This window comes from Bos indicus x Bos taurus, chromosome 10 (assembly GCF_003369695.1).
Source record: "Bos indicus x Bos taurus breed Angus x Brahman F1 hybrid chromosome 10, Bos_hybrid_MaternalHap_v2.0, whole genome shotgun sequence".
Taxonomy (NCBI): domain Eukaryota; kingdom Metazoa; phylum Chordata; class Mammalia; order Artiodactyla; family Bovidae; genus Bos; species Bos indicus x Bos taurus.
Window position 1 is genome coordinate 8,777,126 of NC_040085.1, and position 14,027 is coordinate 8,791,152.

The 14,027-nt window shown below is 53.5% G+C and overlaps 1 protein-coding gene across 3 annotated transcripts; it reads right to left on the minus strand.

The window, feature by feature from the left end:
- Window positions 1–1,106: 1,106 nt before the first annotated feature.
- Window positions 1,107–10,937, minus strand: CALML4 (calmodulin like 4). Of its 3 annotated transcripts, XM_027553055.1 has the most exons (5): window positions 10,375–10,934; window positions 10,243–10,273; window positions 5,787–5,927; window positions 4,018–4,206; window positions 1,107–1,411 (listed from the first exon to the last, which is right to left on the minus strand). In XM_027553055.1, exons 1-5 carry the CDS (start codon window positions 10,504–10,506, stop codon window positions 1,314–1,316), a joined length of 591 nt encoding a protein of 196 aa, XP_027408856.1. In that variant the 5' UTR covers window positions 10,507–10,934; the 3' UTR covers window positions 1,107–1,313. The 3 variants fall into 3 exon arrangements, with proteins under 3 accessions (XP_027408856.1, XP_027408857.1, XP_027408858.1); XM_027553056.1 differs by lacking the exon at window positions 5,787–5,927 and having other exon boundaries at window positions 10,375–10,937; XM_027553057.1 differs by lacking the exon at window positions 10,243–10,273 and having other exon boundaries at window positions 10,375–10,440.
- Between the last annotated feature and the right edge of the window lie 3,090 nt (window positions 10,938–14,027).

Below are 14,027 nucleotides of genomic sequence, written 5' to 3' on the forward strand. Positions count from 1 at the left end.
CATCCTTACTCAGACAGTCACACTGACTGTGACTGCTTTGTCCCCTGAAGTTTCCCTTGTGCCTCGCCCTCAAACTTGTGTCCTGTGTAAACCTCCCCAAAGACACACCTCCCTCTTAATTTGGTTTTCTTTTGCTTTAGCCACTAAGGCACCATTAGAAGAAGCCACAGCCCAGAGAGCCCAATTTTGATACATATAAGGATGAAAATCTCTGTACTTTGAGTTCTGCCTGGCTCCCCCCTCAACATGCTGATGTGTGACTCCAGCCCTTTTTCGGGCTATGCTGACTCATAACTAACTTAAAAAGCCACTTGTGCTAGAAAAGCTCCCGGCAGGACCAGGACCCGTGGAAGTTGTGCAGGGCTCGTGCTGTGTCACGGCTGTGGTCTGTTCCCTCCCCTTAATACTTGCCACCAGTCCTGAGGAAACAGCTTGAAGCCATCATCAGTTTGACCCACTTAAGCAAACCCATCCTAGTCCCATGAACCCCTCTGATAATGGAACAGGGAAGGACTCAGAATCCTGACAGAAGCATCATAATGAGTCTTCTCAAGCTCTGCAAGGCTGCAGTCAGTGCAGCTCGTCACGCCGGTTTCCTTTGGGGTGTAGTCAGATCCTCCTTCCCAACGTTTAGCTGATGCTGCCTCGTTCTAACCTGCTGTATACTCTGCTTATGAATGAATATCCAGGACTACATTAGTATGCACTGGGGATGAGAATTTATACATGACCCCATGGTGCTGCAAGAAATGTTGCCATAGTTTGAGCTCTCTGCTTGTTGCTGTTTCCTAGCTAGCTTTATCTTGGAAATGTGGAAAATGTTCCAGCACCCAGATACAGAGTATCAGTCTTCCTGTAAATTGCCCCTTTTAGGAGAAGCACAGTCATGGCAACCCAGGATTACCTGGTGTCCTATAGTTGGCAAAAGCAAAGCCCATTCTCAGCAGGCTCTGTGAGGTAAGAAGCAAGAATCCACTTTAGTGAGGATCCTAAGGCTTTGAGGGGTGAAATGATTTGCCCAAAATCACCTCGCTGGGAAATAGCAGTATCAGGACTAGACTCCTGGCCCATCTCTAAACCACAGGCTGTAAAGGGCTAGACTAATGGTAGTTGTTAAAACAGTAAAAAATTTTATTAAAGACATGCTAATACCGTAGCCGGAATCATTTTGTTTCCTTGTTGTCCTCTTGCTGGAGTTAGGTTTGTCATCTTGCTGTGTTTGCCATCTCCCGCAAGTGAAAGGAACATTTTTCTTTTCAAAAACCCATCAGTCTGAGTGTTCAGGCCCAGGGGTGGCTCTCTTGCCTTCTCGTTCAGTAGTCCCGCACAGGAATGGTGAGCTTCTGGATGAACTCGTCATACTTCACTTTGCCATTCGGTTCAATACCTGCTTCCCTGAAGAGATCCTCCACTGCAATAAATCACAGTAGTTTTTCAGTTTGGCTTCAGTGTCATATGATAAGGCGCCCAGTTGGGGGTTGAGCCTCCCCAGAGGTCTTCCCTGAACCTCCAGCTGACTGCTTCCGTAGGTGAGGAAGTAACCCAGTGAACAGAAAAGGACAACCCACTCCCTCCCCCTGGGAGACCATGGAGTCAGTCCTGAGTTCATCAGGCTTTCTGCAGGGGCCAGGACAGGGGGTGTACTGGTAAGGATTCAGTCAATGGAACCACCTTGTACCTTTTTTTTCCTTCAGAAAATATCTGGCTCCTGTGCCATTACTTCCAGAAAGCGTTGGCATGGATTTTACCTTCTATCACCCACCCTCTGAGACACCCTCCATAACAGACACCCCTGCAGCTCCATCCTGGGCCCCCTAGGCCAGTCTATGGCCTGCCTTCCAAAATGACATCCCCCCACCCCAAGAGGGGGCTTGGTGACAAATGGTATCTGCCGTATCACCTCTTTCTGAAAGTGTTTTGGAGGTGGGATAGTACAAGAGAAAATAAATTCAACTGTGTCTAAGCTCAAAGCCTACAAAAACTGCCATTGTTCTCTAATGGTGCTCAGAAAAAGAAAGAAACATACATTTACTGGTTCTGGATTCCTGGGATAAAATACAAGCTTGTCCCAGGAGTTGACAAGAAGAGCCAGTTCAGTTGACACTTTTCAATAGTGGCTTCTCAGGGCCCTCCTCATTCTCTTACAAAACTCTCTCACTGCTCTGTGTCAACTTTGCCAGCTGCAGGCAGCCCCCACATGACTCTGGACAGTGAAAAAGTATCCTGCGACTTCCTGCTTAAGCATCCTCCTCAAAATTGTAATTCCTATACGCTGTGTTTGAGCTGGTAATAACTTCTGAGTACTTTTAGAACATTGAGACTGTAATTTATCTTATTTCATGGAGAAGCTTCTACCCATCAACCACTTGGTTAAAACTGTCCCAATGGACAAGTCCAGTATCAGTCTGCAGCCTCCAGCTGTCCAGAAGAGGGGCAGCTGGAATCTGATGGTGCCTTCTGGTTAGAATAGCACTTCCCTGAAAACCCACAGAGAACCAGTTCGCAAAGGAGGCCGCCCTCACAGCCGTCCCAGCTGCTCCAAGGATGCTTCTGCAGTAAACCAACTTTTCTTTCTGTCACTGAAGGTAAAGGAGTCTTCCTCCCAGTATCGCCTTTCCTGTCACCCACAGCCAGAGGAAAAGGACATCAGTCTCTGGCAGACACTGCCAGTTTCTTTGAAATGTTTCTTTACTGGTTAAACAAATGAGAGAGATGTTTAGGTTTGGGGACCATGGTATTGTTTTAGATCATTAACCACAAAAATGAAGGCCCCTGCTGGCCTCTCTGCTAACACTCCACCTGATCCGTAAAAGGCTGAGTAGTGTCCTCGGAGCCCAGGAGGGGAGCGTAGCCTGTGATTCCCTGTTCACGTTAAAACAACCATGGTGAAAGATGGGACCGTGATAGCTGCCAGCCTGGAGGAGCGGGGGAAGCTCCATCTGCCTTCTCTAGTGCTATTTTTACTTCCTTTGCACTGTGCCTTTGTGACTGCAGATAAAATCTTAGCAGACTGCTTTATAGAAGGTTAGCTCTTGCAGGGTCCTGAGGGATTGCCTATCGTAACCTCATTTCCCAACAAGGAAACTGAGGAGGGTGAGAGAGGTTAAGAACTCACCTGAGTTCCCCCAGAACAAGGGGAGCCAGGATTCAAGTCTGTTATAATTTCACCAAAGGCTAAAGGCCCGTCGTTACCGGGGCCTTTTTCCTTCACCCACTGTGTCCTCCGGCCCCAGTCACAGGTGAGCCCGGCGGCCTACCTAGAAATTGCAGCTTCTGGGGTTGGGGGCTGTGGACTCTGGTGGCAACCTGGCGTGGCTGCTGTGGCTGGACCCAGGGCCTGTCAGGCCGGCTGGGAGGACATCTGCAAAGGGCTCAGCATTGGGGTCACCCTCACCATGAACATCAGCCTTTCCCAGAAGGCCCAAGGCCCTCATCTGGCTCTGAGGCAGGAAGACAGGGAAGGTAGACAGGACATTGCTTCTGGAAGAGCTCAGAGCTGGCTGACTCATGAGAAAAGGGAGCAAAGTAACATCTCAATTTAGAAACTTGGCAGCAGCAGCAACTTCAGAAGACAGCTGTGGTGAGAGGAAAGAGCCTGAGCAAGGTCGGGGGGTGGGGGTCCCAGTGTCTGCTAGCCCTGTGTCTAGCTCCTAGCTCTGCTCGTCACAGGCCACGCACTGCACCTGTTTCTTTAATTGGTATGGGGGGACACTAGTGAGCCTAGAGGTGTCATAGTCACTCAGTGAAGGCCCACAGTGAAAGTCAGGTAACAGTAATGCCCAAGTAGATCCTAACTGGGTCTCCCTCCTGTCCCTTCACCCTGGCTAACTTCTGCCACTCAGTTCTCTAGTCTTCCAGGTTCCAGTCCAGAGTTCACCAAGCTCAGCATCTAGTCCCAACGTCCCAGTGCCATCCAACGCGATGCCTATGTAACCCAGGTGGCATGATTTGGACTTTGGTGTCCCCCCAACTCTTAGTCGCCTCCCACTGTTGGGAAGTAGGGACCCAGGCCACTACCTTCTTTGTGGGTGAGCTTCTCCCCCAGTTGCATGAGTTTTGAGCGCAGTTCAGACGCCATGATGTAGCCTTTCTTCTCCTTGTCCGCCATCAACATGGCCAAAAGAATTTCCTTCTTTGGGTCCTCTTGTTTTATTTGCATATGCATGATGGTCAGGAAAGTAGAGAAATCCAGCTCTCCATTTCTGTCTAGGAAACCCCCAAACAGCAAAGTGAGCAAGGAGGAAAAGGCTTCTCTTGGGATGTCAGCTGGCCTCCTGCCCAAGCCTTCAAGGCCAGCTCAAGAGCCACCCAATTCAGGAAGCACAGTGGTGGTGGCTGTGTTCACGGGGAAGAGGCTGCAGCCTGTCTTGCTGAGTTCCCACCATGGATATGCCTCATTTAATCTTCCCAACAACGCTCAGTGCCTGGATATCTCATTTTGCCCACTAAAGAGACAGAACCTCAGAGCACAGTCAACTCGGAGCAGTGACAAGACCAGGATGAAGCACCGCTTCCTCTACCCCTTCTGGATGCTTCTCTCCTGCTCTGAACTGGAGGAAGTACACCAACATGTCTATCCATGTCTGTCCTCCCCCTTTGACAGTCACTGCAACACATCTACAAAGACGGATGATGGGGCTTAAGCCTTGCTCACTTGCCCTTCCCTTCACTGCAGCCTCCACCCCAACCCACACCCCTCCTCCAGGCATGCCTAGGGCCCTCAGCCCAGGCTGGGCTCCAACAACAGGAAATCAGAAGCGCCCCTGCCCACGGCTTCCTGTCTGAAGGAGACAGAAACCAAAGGAAACCAGCACACTTTGAAGACGGAAGCAGGGGTTCTCGGTGGCGGAGCCCCCTGTCACCAGGCTTGGGGCCTTCAGAGGCCACCCCCAGCCAGGCCTCAGGACAAGCTCCCAGTGCCGCTGCAGTCGCCCTCTGATGGGGCCTCGGGATAACCCCAGCAGAGGGTGGGAACCCGACTGAGAGATGGGGAAATGGAGGTCCAGTTGTGCTGTTGATCAAGTGTTCCTTGCAGGCCATCCCTTCCTCTTTCCTTCCTGAGTGTCCAGCTACCGATGCAAACAGCCATCCTGGCATGTGACATTCCTCCATCTTTTTTCTTAAAAAAAGTTGCCACCACCAACAAAAAGCAACTTGTTTTTGGTTGTAAAAGTAGTATATGTTTCCTTCATCAAAAACAGAAGAAGCAAGAGGAATGAAAAATCACCCATAATCACATCAGCAGAGAATAACTTGGTAACATTTTGGGTGGGTTTTTCCTCTACGTTTTCTTCCCATTTTGAACAATTTTAGGGAGATCAGTCTTAGAAATGAGAATCTGGTTCCAATCTGGTTCCACCATTGGCTTAAGGACTCAGAAGTTCCCAGCTGGGCTCTGAATCTTGATCTGTAAAACTTGGATTAGGATAGTGCCTCCTTCATGGTGTTGCTGAGCTAAGCACACGACACATCTAAGTCAAGGGACACGTCCATCGAAACAACCTTGGGGTCATCTGGACTGCAGATTTGCACCAACTGCGGTGAAATGTCTGGATCCCCCGGTCCTCTGGGATGGGGCATCACCCACTGCTATGAGCACACCTGGCCAGGTGCCTCCACACCCAGCCGGAAAGCTCTGGCTAACACGGACCTCTCAAACCTCTGAGCTGGTCACACCCGGCCGGCCTGCCTGCTGAGTCCCTGGGACAACAGCTATAGGGCTCAGGGCCCACCCACTCACCCAGACTCCTCCTCCGGTGGCAGCCGGCCTAGCCGGGCCCACTCACCTATCCTGTGAGTCTGTAGGTGTCGCTGAGCCTCCCCAGGCGTTGGGCTGGCCCCCAGGCACCGCATCACCGTCAGAAGGTCCGTGGCTTTAATCTTCCCCCGCTGCTGCTTGTCGTACAGGGAGAAGCACTCTTTGTACTCTGCCACAGCCCAGAAGGGAGAATCAGGGTCGCTCTTTCATCCTACCCCCACGTCGCAGTCCTCTCCCCCGTTTCTGCCCCTCCCCTTCCTTTTGCCTACTTCCCACTCCTCCTGCCCTCCTAGAGTGGTGAGACCCAGAAAAAAAAAAAAAAAAAAAATCCAGGGCTGTCAAGGTAAACTGAGTTTCAGATAAATCTCAGTCCATGAGGTCGCAAAGAGTCGGACAGGACTTAACAACAACGTGCTTACAAAGGTATTTGTTGTTTATCTGAAATGTACGTTTAACTGCATTTCATCTGTCAACCCCATCCCCTTTCCCTCCTGCTTCTGCCTCCTCCCTCCCTCCCTCCCTCCCTGCTCCTGTCCTTAACTGACTAAAACCACAGTGGTAAGAACCTGCCTGCCAGTGCAGCAGACAGGAGACGTGCATTCGATCCCTGGGTCGGGAGGATCCCCTGGAGAAGGGCATGGCCACCCACTCCAGTATTCTTGCTGGAGAGTCCCATGGACAGAGGAGCCTGGTGGGCCACAGTCCATGGGGTGGCAAAGAGTTGGATGTGACTGAGGCAGCTTAGCACACACAGGAAAACTTGCTCTCTCTCTCTCTGCAGGGCCAGCCCAGAGAGACCAGGAGCCCAGGGCAGGGCACCAGATTCCCAGGGGATCTCAGCAAATGCCAACTTAGGTGGGAAACAGGATAATAATGCCTTGGGGCTTGCTGGAAGACCAGAAACCCCCTCTGGGAAGGCCTGGCAGAGAGGCCATCATACATGGTGACAGATATCACAACTGGGAGCTTCTGAGTCCGCTGCTGCAGCCGCCGGTCTCCGGGCTGCTGAACTCTCAAGCCATACTCTCACACAGGCCTGGGCCCCACTCAAGACTTCAACAGGCACTGCCCGGACGTCCTCCCAGCTCTGCGGAGATCATCCTTACTGCTCTCCTCGAACCCTCTCTCCCCTCTGGAGGTGAAGTGGCCTACAGATCCACAGCTCCCCAGCCCAGTGGAACCAGCCCCCACCAGCATCTCCCCTGACCCCCAGCCCTGGAGGCACAGGGAGGCCAGCCAGGAGCTTGGGAAGATAAGGGGTCCTCACAGAGGCCCTGACCACAGGGTGGGGGTGGAACTGGCCAAAACGCCCCTCATGCAGCCCCCGGGACCTATGGGGTTGAGCTCCAGCTTGAGCCCCACTGGGAGCATGCGGGGCCCCGCACTGTTCCCTAGCACCCTGCTTTCTCCCACTTCCCACGGCCAGCTGGTTCCTCAGAGGCCTGGACCAGCAGCTTCTGAGCGGATAACAAAAGCAGCCCCCACTACTAGCGCTTTCCCCCAGGCCCTCGTGCCATCCTCACTGTGGCCCTGTCGGGAGGGACCCCAGTTGTTCCCATGGTGCAGACAGAGCGAGGAAGGCTGGAGCAGCCAGGGGCTCCCGGCAGCGGGGGCAGTGGGCAGCCTGCCCTGCCCAGGAGGCCACCCTGGAGCGCCACTTCCAAGCAGAAGCCACCAGAGGGCGGGAGAGGTGGCCGAAGGACGCCCAGGCCAAGGGCCCCTTCGCGCTGCCGCATTCGGGCCACTCCCAGCAGCCTAGGATTTCAGGGGCGTTGCTAATCAAAGGCAGGCCAGGCGGTGGGGTTTAGAGACAATTATCTGCTTTTATGCCTGTGGAGAGGTTGAAGGGAACCTCCCGCCCTTTCAGAACTTTCCAGAGCCTGGGCTTTGGAGGGGCAGACCACCAATAGGACCCGGTGGCAGGAACCAGAGTGGCCCAGGGAAGCAGGGCTTCACTGGTTCCTGTGAAACCTGATTCCTCTGAGGGCTCAGTGCCAGTGGGAACAGGGACAGAGGGCTGCCCTGCATGCAGGGCTTGAACTCAGCCCCCCGTCCCACTCCAGGGGACCTGTCTTGGCCACCCGAGCTTACCTTATGTCTGGGTTTGCCTCTGCCCAAGGGGTGGGCCCACTACCCTCCTGAGACCCCATCCTATGACAGTTGACTACCTTCCAACAGTAGCCGGGTGGGGACATCACACTCTTGGGACCAGGAATGGACCAGACTCCACAGGGGGTAAACTGCCTCCCCCATACTCTGCTCTTGGGGGCCCGTGGCCCCTGGTATCAGCAGGGCTAGAGTCAATTGGGGGCCCATCTCCTCCCCAGTTACCTAAAATGTGTCTGTCTTCCTGCTTTAAAGATCTGGGGGGTCCTCTGGACTTGGAGGCCACCCCTGAAACAGCAGGGCTCTTCTCTTCCTACTCCTGCCCCGCCTCCATGACCTCTACACCTCCTTGCTCTCCCTGCCAGGCCCTCCTCCTGATAGACCCGCCTGCCATCCAACATCATATTTACTTTACTCCTTTCCTTTGTTGTCCCCACCTCCCCCCAGAGGTGAACCCTGTGAGCACGAGGATTTGGGGCTCCAATGTGCACTGCTGTATTTTTAATCCCTAGAACGGGGCTGGCACAAAAAAAGGACTCATAATTGTTGAATGAAAGAACAAATTGGGTTAAATAAACTGGATTAAAATCCCCTTTAAGTTTTCCCTTTGAAAATGCAAACGCCCCAAGGCAAGAAAGAATCCTCCCCAGACCCAGGATAACACCAGCTGTATAGGGAATGGAACCGACTCTGATGACATCTGTACATGGTATAGACTTAAGGATGTATAGCATCCAACTTACAAGTAATAAAAATACTTTGATTATAAATCCCATCTAGCCAATTGATTATCACAAGTGAGTTTCTGCCAGCTCTTGTATCCATTGCCAACCTGCAGTTTTGATTTAATCATAAGTGAGGTAAGCTGCAGGCCAATGAAGGCAACTATTTTCCCAATGACTACACTGTCATTACACCTGATGAGTGATCTACTATTAAACTATTCCTCACCTTTGTGCAAATTACATCCATTAAACTGAAGTCTTTCAAATCTTCAGCACTACTAATTGCAACAGAGCTATCTTTTAAAAACTTTTGTATAGACAAAGGGACTGGGACATTCTTCCATCTTCCTTTATTTAATAATGGTTCACAAAGTTCCTAAAAGTGTACCACGTAGCTCATGCTAGCAAGAGCAAGCTGGCCCTGGCTTGCATCTGGGTGACATCCAGGCTCAGAGCCAGGTGCGTGACTGCCATCTGCTCTCTCTCTTGCTCACAGCAGCCTGATGAGGCAGTGTCATCATTCCCACTTCACAGATGAGACCACTGAGGCTCAGAGGTGACTAGAGCCCAGGTCCACTCCCTCCAAGGCCCCTGGTCTTCCCATTCAATCAGTCCTTCTTTCCTGAACGTTTGTGCTCCCTTTCTTTGTGTCAGACTTTAGGATACAAAGGGAAACTTACCTTCTTTCTAGGAGATTCAGAGGCCCCAGAGGAAGGGTCAGTAAGCCCCAGCACCAGGCTTGGTGGGGGGACGCTGACAGCTGGATTCCAGCCCCGAGACTCATCGAGTCTTGTCTTAAGACTGGGTAGGAGAGGCCCCTACCCCGGGCCTTGGGTTTTAAGAGTCCCTGCTCTGGCCCTCCTTGAGGGGTAAGAATATCAAGGGGCCTACGGGGAGGTGCCTGCAACCCACCTACCCTCTCTCCCTTATAGACACTGCTGGTACCTGGGAACTCTGCACGTCCTGCCCAGGTAACCAACCCTCAGTTCATCTCCCTGCTTGAGCTCAGCTGAGCCTCCCCAACCGGGTCTGGCCTCTGGCTTCTGTGTAACCCAACTCCATCGGCTTGGCCTCATGCAAACAGAACCAGGCACTGTGGGAAACGGAAGCTGCCTGGGGCAGCAGGTGTGGGGATTCAGGGAATAAAGTGCTCCAGATGCCAACACTAGGCTTGCGGTCAGGGCAGAGGGACCTCTGAGGCCACCTCCACTGGCCTTCACCCTTTACAGTTGGGGAGACTGAGGCCCGCACCTTTTCCAAGCACCCTTTCCAAGAGCACAGCCCTGGGCCCCGCTCGCTCTCAGCCAGTTACAAAGCCCCCTTTTCAGCTGGGGCCCTCGGCCACAACCAGCTGGTGTCTCTCCGACCAGCCCCTCTCCCCCTCCGCCCCCAACTATCAAGTTCTGGAGGAGAACCGAAGTGCTCCCTCTCCTGTCAGGCCCTCTAGCAAATCACACTGACCAGTGTACTACGGACAGTTCTTACCTCCAAGCATTATCCCCCGCCCCTCCACCAGGCCTTTCCTGGTAGCAGTCGGCCCCCGGCTCGTGGGTGGGCCCAGCTCTCCCACCAACAAAACATGACCAGAACAAATTGCCTAATGAGACCCATATTTTGCTGTGAGTTGCTAATGAAAGAACAAACCAAACCTACCATTAATTTGGTCCTGGGAAAGAAACTTGGCCTGCAGCAGAGAGAGGAGAACAGTCAGGAAGGGACTCCATGAAAGCCCCCTGCCTCCCCAGCCCAGGGCAGCCTGGCCAGGCCACACAGATCCTCACTCACCATCGCGGGGCCTCCAGCTGCCACCCGTGGGCTCGCTGCTCCCAGGACTGCCTTCCTGTTCCCCTTCCCGGCTTCAAGTCGAAAGTCCGCCCGGCGGGGTGGAGTCCCCGGTAATAAATCCACGGCTGCCATGGAGACCAGGCCCGCCGCCAGGGGTCAGATTCCAGCTTCCTGTGCTCTGTGGTTGCCTGGCTGTGGGGTGGTGGCAGGCTGGGTTTTGAGAGGTGGGAGCTGCCCGAGGGCTTCCCCGGCACTCAGTCCTGCACCAGGAAGCTGACGTTCTGTAGCCAGAGGACAAAGGCCGCTGTTCCTTCCTGGGAGCCCTCTGTGGACACTAGGAAGGGGTCACCCAGAGAGGGAATCACTGGGTCCCCCCAGGCCTGCCTTCAGGGGTATTTCTCTCTGAGGATTGCAGTAGGGGCTAAATAGAGTTTCCTCCTAGGTGTCGGGCACTTTGCACACCCCCTTTAGGCACATCACACACCACCTCATTAGTTCAGTTCAGTTGCTCAGTCGTGTCCGACTCTTTGCGACCCAATGAATCACAACACGCCAGCCTCCCTGTCCATCACCAAGTCCCAGAGTTCACCCAAACCCATGTCCATTGAGTCAGTGATGCCATCCAACCATCTCATCCTCTGTCATCCCCTTCTCCTCTTGCCCTCAATCTTTCCCAGCATCAGGGTCTTTTCAAATGAGTCGGCTCTTCGCATCAGGTGGCCAAAATATTGGAGCTTCAGCTTCAACATCAATCCTTCCAATGAACACCCAGGACTGATCTCCTTTAGGATGGACTGCTTGGATCTCCTTTCAGTCCAAGGGACTCTCAAGAGTCTTCTCCAACACAGTTCAAAAGCATCAATTCTTTGTTCTTTATAGTCCAACTCTCACATCCATACATGACTACTGGAAAAACCATAGCCTTAACTAGACGGACCTTTGTTGACAAAGTAATGTTTTTTAATATGGGAAGGAAACCCCCACGTGACACCACAGCCCAGTGACAGCCACCTCCTCCACCAGAGCCCTGGATGCCACACACAGGAGAGAAAGGCCCCTCTGAGGAAGACTTTGGTGCCCATTCCTCAGCTCTGTGCCTCAGCATCCTGGCCTTATGTTGAGAGTCAATGGCCAGATGGTCTGTTTTCAGCATGAGTTAGTTCCCTCCCGTCCTTCTGGGGGTGTGGTAGGTGCCTGTGCTGGGGTCTCTGGCCCCACCACAGGCAACTCAGGGGACTCGGAGGGAGACCTCTTAAGTGACTTTCCTGGTCAGGAAGGCTCCCCGTTTTCTTCCTTCCCCTCCACTCCCCACTGCAGTTCCCACCCCTTCCAGCAGAAGCTGCTGACTTTCCCCGTTTCTCAGTGGTTTGTCCACAGCCCACCCCTGCCCCCACCCACTGAGGAAGTGAACGGGGATGGAGCTGCAGCACTGGGCACAGCTGGGTTCTCCCCCTCCTTCTCCCAGCTCCCTGTTGTATCCCGTGTCCATGGCTGGTGGCTGCCCTGCCTATGGGGCTCCGACTCCAGGGCCCACCCAGTCTGTCAGGACCGGCAGGTACGGCCACACAGGTTGTGCACTGTACCAGGGCTCCTGGTCTGGGGGCCTGGAAAGGGCTGCATGTGTGCAGAGGGACCATCGGTAATTTGTAGAAGTTACATGGATTGGGGGGGGCGGGGGGGGCTTTCTTTGTCCCCTGACCATTTCCTTGAGAAAGGTTCTCTTTTCCTCGACTTCACACCCATTTCTAGACCCAGAAAGTTTTAGCTGGAGGTTTCTGACTCCTCCCAGTTGGGGCTGAGGAGAGGAAAGGCTGGTGGGAGCAGAAGAGGCGGGGAGCTTCTATGAGCCTTACAGTAAGAAGAGGAGAGGGGACGTCAGGTGGGGCCTTGGCAGGGCCTGAGGCACAGAGCTGACGCTTGAGGCGAAGCCTGAAGAGCCAGGCCCGGGCTCACTTGGAATCACCCTGTGTCTGGAAAGGGGCTCCTGGGGGAGACGTGACCGTTGGGCTGTACGCCGAGGTCCTGCGAGCCTCGTAGTAGCCCAGCCTCAAGACCAAAGAGCCCAGAGACAGAGACAACAACTTATCAGATGGGGGAATCTTACATAGCTGAAGCCACATCCTGGAGCAACACCCCACTGTGGACGGCAGACGGCAGGCAGGACATGGCAGCACCGTCTGCTACTCTGGAGGAGGAGGCGGCTACCAGTTATAGAGAGCATTGACTTTAGATGGGCTCATCAGTTACCAGGGAAACCAGCTGGGGGCAGGGGCAGGCATGTGGACAGTCATAGATAAAGGCCTATGATTAACAGGATTGAACAGTCCTGTGTGTGAAGTAGGGCCTGGTGGAGCAGGAGATGCACAGACAGCAAGTGAACAGCCATCTTGAGTGGCCTGGCCATACACCCACACATCTTGCATGACTCTTATAATCCTGGCCCTGCCCCTCTTCTGAGATATCCCTGGGGTCAGGTATGCAGAGGTGCATTGCAACCAGATACCACAAATATAACTACAGATTGTTGTTTTTGCTGTTTAGTCTCTAAGTTGTTTTCAATTCTTTTGCAACCCCATGATAACAGTAGCTAGAATACCAAGAATTCCCAGGTGGTGCAGTGGTAAAGAATCAGCCTGCCAACACAGAAGACACAAGAGACACCGGTTCGATCCCTGGGTCGGGAAGATCCCCTGGAGTAGAAGTGGCTACCCACTCCAGTATTCTTGCCTGGGAAATCCCGTGGACAGAGGAGCCTGGCAGGCCACAGTCCAGGGGGTCGCAGAGTCGGACACGACTGAGTGCACACACAATCAAGAGTAAGACACAAAGAATGCTAACGATAGTCATTCCCCAAGAGGTGGGCCAACTTTGGGTGAAGTTTTCATGGAAGTCCAGAGGGAGACCCTGCAGTCAGACTTGCCAATGGTGACGCCAGGACTTCCCTGGTGGCTCAATGGTGGGAAGTCCACCAGCCAATGCAGGGGACACAGGTTTGGTCCCTGGTCTAAGAAGAGCCCACATGTCTTGGAGCAACTAAGCCCTGCACCATAACTACCGAAGCCTGCACATTCCAGAGCCTGAGAGTCACAACTAACTAGCCCCTGTGCTGCAACTGCTGCAGCCCGTGCGCCTAGAGCCTGAGCTCCACAAGAGAAGCCACTGCAGTGGGAAGCCTGTGCTCTGCAGCTAGAGTCGCCCCCACTCTCCACAACTAGAGAAAACCCACGCTAACAACGAAGACAGCGCAGCCTTAAACAAGTAAATAAAATGGTGAGGCCACCACTGTCACCTGGTCCCCAGATTCCCTCTGCTCAGGCTGGGGAAGAAATGTAAGATGCTTACCAGGCACAGTACAGAGGAGACCACGGCCACGAAGCAACGCACAAGCAGCGACAGCATTCCGCGCTCACGCCACCCCAGCCTGCGGTCGGCGTCCCAGCCTGCAGTCCCCACAGCTGGTGCCGAAACCTGGAGCGGGGGTTCCAACAGACCCTAGGGGTCATAGAATGGTGACTTCCTCCAGTGGAGGCCTGGATTAGTGACCTCAGTAGTGGTCTCAGGTGGGGCTGAGTGGAGGACAGGTGAAGTCTGTAAGACCCTTTCTAATCCTATTCCCCACGAAGCGGCAAACCCACACCACCAGAAACTTACCT

Bases quoted from the DNA above. Each gene is read 5' to 3' on its own strand.
- CALML4 (XM_027553055.1), bottom strand. From the start codon at position 10,506: ATGGCAGCCGTGGATTTATTACCGGGGACTCCACCCCGCCGGGCGGAC. The intron at 4,207-5,786 runs GTGAGTGGGCCC...GGGGTTTCCTAG, and splicing joins CCTACAGACTCACAGGATAG to ACAGAAATGGAGAGCTGGAT. The intron at 1,412-4,017 runs GTAGTGGCCTGG...GATTTATTGCAG, and splicing joins GAAGCTCACCCACAAAGAAG to TGGAGGATCTCTTCAGGGAA.